The sequence below is a fragment of the Colossoma macropomum genome, unplaced genomic scaffold (assembly GCF_904425465.1).
Source record: "Colossoma macropomum unplaced genomic scaffold, Colossoma_macropomum, whole genome shotgun sequence".
NCBI classification, from domain to species: Eukaryota; Metazoa; Chordata; class Actinopteri; order Characiformes; family Serrasalmidae; genus Colossoma; species Colossoma macropomum.
The window spans coordinates 2,196,501-2,202,500 of NW_023495515.1; the positions used below are offsets into that span (position 1 = coordinate 2,196,501).

A 6,000-nucleotide genomic window follows, 5' to 3' on the forward strand; every position below is an offset into this window, starting at 1 on the left:
CCAAATATTGAATTTGTTCTTGCTAATTGTTTCATCCAACTAAGTTAAATAAGTCATTCAAAACAATCATTTGTTTACAGATTTTCAATCCTTGATCTGCTGGATGTTTAGGGTCATCAAAGGTGTTGGGTTCTTGCCTCATAATGACTTTTTCCACCTTAAATAAATAAAAGAGACTGATAACGCTCTTCTTTAATCATCACAAACTTTAGGTTTCACCGTGGCAACATTTACACGGCTGCATGCTGCCATCGCTCACTCAAAAAGCCACTACTTTTTCACTATGAACATATTGAAAGCTTAGCATTAGCATGCTCTACTTTCTCCAAATGAGAATTTAGTTGAGCTTTGTTAGTTCCTATAGACTACTTAGTTAGCAAGTAGTAGTCCTTGGTAGAACCGAGTGGTCAAAAAATATATCCTACTGTGAATAAGCAACCAAACCATCAAAATCTTCAAACATTCACTTGAAACGTCTACACTTATGGTAGATTCTGGTCAATAAGCCTTTACTCACTGTGTTATGCTTTCAGTTGATATATTAAATGTTAGGTGAACAATTGTGCATTTAATATTCAAAAATGTTTCCCTTTGACTGGTAAATAGTGGTCATTTTCTAACGATTTAGCTATAATGAAGTAGGCTGCTTGGTAGTTGTCATCCTCACTATCCTCACTATGGGCCTTAAAGATATAGTTTGGTAAAAAATCAAATATACATGATTTTCCACTTACCCCAAATGCAGCCGATCATCCAAGACATGCTTAGTGTCGAAACGTTTCTTATTTAGTCTCAAATTGGAGCTACGGGGCTTCTGTTGCTAACAAATATTGGAGGTAAATAATGACCAAAACAAATACAAATACATGTCTGAAACCTCTCGCCTAACTTGCTCAAACCGCATCCAGGTCTTACTTTGGTGATAATGTATTTCCAATGTTACCTTAAATGTGTATATACGTTACATCCTTATTAGCGCCATTAGCCTGAAGCTCCAAGCAAAACTTGGATGCCGAGCATGTCTTGGTCGATCGACTGCATTTAGGGTACGCAAAAAATCACGTAAACTAGATTATTTGCTGAACTCTGCCTTTAACGTTTGCCAGCTGCCACCCCTACTTGTAATAAGGCCCCCCAACAATGAAATCCTGACCTTGCCTCTGATATACATACAGTGTTGACGCCCTTACCTGAGTTTGCCTTCTGCATGTAGCTCATGGGGTGGATCATCACACACCATCTGAGACTCCGCCTCCAGCAGGTACACGAACACACTCTCCTGAAAAATACACACAATCACAAATCAGATGAGTATAAAACATAACAAAGTAAATAAACATTTACATTTTTCTATTTTAGAGATCATTAAAACTGTGGCACAACATCTGAAATGCAGAGACCAAAAAAACAAGACAAAGCTGTCGTCTAATTTAGCATCTTCAAAGCAGCCTCATTTGTCTCAATGCCGCTTTACACATTCTTGGCGTTTCCTCAAGCAGCTTCACAAAACGCCACCTGAGATGCTCTTTCAACGTGCCAAACGGGGAATATTCACTGGCTTTCTAAAAACGTCTGCATAAATAAGTGATTAAGATGTAAAGGAAGTCATTCAGAGCGGTTTGAGATTAAATGCTTCATTTTAGGCAGAACTGTCCACAGTGGTGGTGATGGCAACCAGATATCTAAACATTCGAATGCCTCTAAAAGGAACCTCACAGAAAGTTATTAAACAAAATGGCTATTAATATGTTGCCTGACATTCTTTCATCATAGTTTTGATGTAACATTTTTGTCTATAACAATTTTTAAAATCTATTCATGGCAAAATAGTCCCCAAAGAAAACTTTTTTTTTCATATTTTACACTATTTTACCATTATCAACATGTAAAAGGTCAGAAGACCTGTGTAGGTTCAATGGTCAGATGGTTCAGTGAAAATGTTCTCTGGAATGATCAATCATGCTTCGCTACCTGGCAGCCTGATGGACGAATCTGGGTTTGGCGGGTGCCAGGAGAACATTACCTATCAGAATACATAGTGCCAACTGTGAAGTTTGGTGGAGGAGGCATAATGAGTCTGGGGCTGTTTTCAGGGTTTGGGCCCCTTAGTTCCAGTGAAGGCTACAACTTGGGGAACGGAAAGGAACTCCAGTGACCTATGGTCTTGTCCTCAAACCCAGTGAACACCTTTAGGATGAAATGGGCACAAATTCCTACAGATACACTCCAAAATCTTGTGCAAAGCCTTTGCTTAAGAGTGGACACTGTTTTAACTGCAAAGGGGGCCAACTCCATATTAATGCTCATGGTTTTGGAATGGCATGTCCAACAAGCTCATACAGGTGTGATGGTCAGGTGTCCACATACTTTTGGCTTCTTAAAACTACTTGGAAGCTTTTAAAGAACTTTCAGTGAGTATTAAGCTTTATAGACAGCCTGTCAAGTTGGAATTTGCTATAGGTGTAGGTGTTCTTAATTCTTGATTCAGGCCTTTTCAACAATGAATGAAATTATGCTATAATAAGACCAAATGGCTCACTATTTCCAAGACATGTGATTGACCTTTGTGCTACCGATGAAAGCCAATCACATTGTATTTGAACAGGGCAACAAAAGGTCAGCCAATTCAACACAAATTAACACCTTCAGTGTGTAACTCCGGCCCCTTCTACATTACACAGTAATATCCGGTGACGGACAATACAGAGCTTTTAAAAGATCAGAATGACCCCACTGATATCTCAAACTATCCCAAAGAGCTGGTGGTAATGAAACCGTGAACTGTGGAGGTTTTGATTGTATAGCATGAAAGGACCATAACTAGACTGGTCAGAAGGGTCCACAGTAGGTGGCAATTTTAACTCCAGTGGGCGTAGTGAGTGGTGGAGCTTGGAAATGGTCACCTTTATCTTATAGCGAGAAGTTTCTCATCCACCTCGGAAATATCAATCAAAATACCTTCAGCTTCCATAGAGAAAACCTTGGATACTGAGCCCACACACATGCTAAATATAACCTTCTAGACCTGAAGAACGTCTCTACCTAATGAACTGTCACCTCCCTGAAATCCAGCCAAGGGCTCAGCAAGTTCTAAATGAACAAGTCAATGTCTCCTAACTCCAGCATATTTGAAATCCACCTAGAATAACGCAGGGGTTCCCAACCTTTTGCAACTTGTGGCCCAATCAAACTATCACAAAAGCTTCCACGGCCCACAACAAGGCCCACTGATAATTTTATCTGACTTGACTAATGAGAGGTGCTGGATGTCAAACTGGCTAAATTCAACAGGTTTAGCTACATATTCGCTATGGTGTAAATTGTTGGGTTTCAAAGCTTCGTTTGAAAAGACCTCTGAACAAACACCACATTTTCAATTTTCTTTAACTTGATGCCCAGCATATACTACTCACTGACGTATTTTCTTTGTTTCGGTTTACACTTGGTTTTGAGATATGATTACCACTTCCCTTGGCCTAAACAAGCGTTTTGAAAGACCTTTTTTTTTGTTTTTAATTTTTCCTCAATTTAGTCGTATTCAATTCCACCCACTTGTTAGGACTCCTCTAAGCACACAACACCACCAGCACCAGAAGGGTGAGCGTAGGCTTCCTCCGAGACCTACATCGTTTCAAAGCGCCACCGCATCTTTTCAAACTGCCACTCACGCAACGTCATTGGACAGCTGAACATGCTCGGAGGAAAGCGCCAACCGCCAGATCTGTTACCTCAGCTAACAGACGCCTGCGCTCACTAGCATCATGCTGAGTGATGGGGGAGACGGGGGGCCATCCTACCCACCCAGAGAGAGCGAGGCCAATTGTGCTCTCTTGGACTGCTGGCCACGGACGGCTGTAGTCTCAGGAGAACTTGCGATATCCTGTTGACAGGGCTAATGCTTAGATGGTTGCACCAGTCGGGAGCCCTTGAAAGACCCTTTTATCCATTTATCCATGATGGATGAGCTTCATACGGAAAATGAAATGTTGATCTGCACTGAAAATATAAACATAACTAGAACAATCAATGAGCTCAATATAAATATGTATTTGTCCTGAATCGGCATGGTACGGATGTTTGATGCATGTAATTGTACAGAGGATACTTAGCCTGTACAGATTGATGAATGTAATGTGGAACCAAAACCTTAAGCTGTAGGCTGTTAGCAAGTTAGCTCACCCTCATTTGAACTCAATCATCACTCTGTCTCTCACATTTGGACTTAGTCTTCACTCTGTCTCACTCTCATTTGGACTCAATCTTCACTTCATTCCTACAGATACACTCCAAAAACTTGTGCAAAGCCTTTGCATAAGAGTGGACACTGTTTAACCGCAAACTCCATACTAATGCTTATGGTTTTGGAATGACATGTCCAACAAGCTCATACAGGTGTGATGGTCAGGTGTCCACATACTTTTTGCTTCTCAAAACTACTTGTTGGAGGCTTTTAAAGAGCTTTCAAAGAGTGAAAAGCTCTACAGAGAACCTATCAATTTGGAATTTGCTATAGGTGTAGGTGTTCTTAATTTCTGATTGAGGCCATTTCAACATTGAATCATGAATTTATGCTATAATAAGACCAAATGGCTCACCATTTCCGAGACATGTGATTGGCCTTTGTGCTAATGATGAAAGCCAATCACATTTTTGAACAGGGCTACAAAAGGTTAGCCAATTCAACACAAATTAACACCTTCAGTGTAACACCGGCATCTTCTATGTTTGATGCATGGAATTGTACAGAGAATATTTAGCCTGTATAAAGATTGATGAATGTAATGTGGAACCAAAACCTAAGCAAGTTACATATATGTATATATATATATATATATATAGAGAGAGAGAGAGAGAGAGAGAGAGAGAGAGATTGAGACTGAAATTCACTCCATCAGTCAAACCTGAAAATAATTCAGAGATTATTTTATCAAATCATCGTGTCTGTTTTCTCTCTCTCTATATTTTCTCCTTAATCCCCCTCTCTCTCAGAGTGCATCAGTAAACATGACCACTCTCTGTGTGAGCGTAAGTGGCTTTTCCGGCTGTGTATGTGTATGAGCTTGTTCCAGGCCGTCAGAGGTTAATCAGATGCAAAGCACCCTCATCATGCCACAGGCTTCTCTAATCGCCGCGGCGACAGGACAATGCAACCCCAATTAGGCACCCGGCGAACTGTTCCGCTGCTTACAGCTCCGACAGAGACAGAGGGAGAGAGAGAGAGAGAGTCAGGTAGAGAAGTGATTTCTTGTCATTTCCTCTCTCCATTTCTCTCTCTCTCTCTCTCTCTCTCTCTCTCTCTCTCTCTCTCTCTCTACCTCTCTCTTTGGCAGGGATTTTGAGGCACAGAGCAAATTGGGTTGGTCCTTTTAATTTGTCAAAAATGTCAAGACGGAGTCGTCTACACTTCTCAGAACACACACGTGGACACACACACACATACACACAAACACACACACACACACACATACACACAAACACATACACACACACACACACAAACACACACACACATACACACACACACACATACACACAAACACACACACACACACAAACACACACACACACACATACACACAAACACACACACACACTTCGTCTGTCTTCCTCTGCCTGCCTGTCTCTTTCTGTTCTCACAGTTATATGACATTACAAAAACACCTAGTGACTGTTTTCACTCTGTCTCACTCTCATTTGGACTCAGTCTTCTCTCTGTCCCACCCTCATTTGGACTCAATCGTCACTCTGTCTCACCCTCATTTGAACTCAGTCTTCTCTCTGTCTCACCCTCATTTGGACTCAATCGTCACTCTGTCTCACCCTCATTTGAACTCAGTCTTCTCTCTGTCTCACCCTCATTTGAACTCAGTCTTCTCTCTGTCTCACCCTCATTTGGACTCAGTCTTCTCTCTATCTCACTCTCATTTGGATACCATCTTCACTCTGTCTCACTTTTACTTGGACACTATCTTCACTCTGTCTCACTCTCATTTGGACTCA

The 6,000-nt window shown here is 41.1% G+C and overlaps 1 protein-coding gene across 5 annotated transcripts in view; it reads right to left on the reverse strand.

Moving 5' to 3' along the window:
• LOC118802288 (cGMP-dependent 3',5'-cyclic phosphodiesterase) overlaps positions 1–6,000 on the reverse strand; it is a 259,355-nt gene that overhangs the window by 102,067 nt on the left and 151,288 nt on the right. For all 5 annotated transcript variants that reach the window (XM_036562782.1, XM_036562785.1, XM_036562781.1 and 2 more), the window contains one exon: positions 1,191–1,279. In XM_036562782.1, the coding sequence (XP_036418675.1) occupies positions 1,191–1,279 (89 nt within the window). The remainder of the gene's footprint in view (positions 1–1,190; positions 1,280–6,000) is intronic.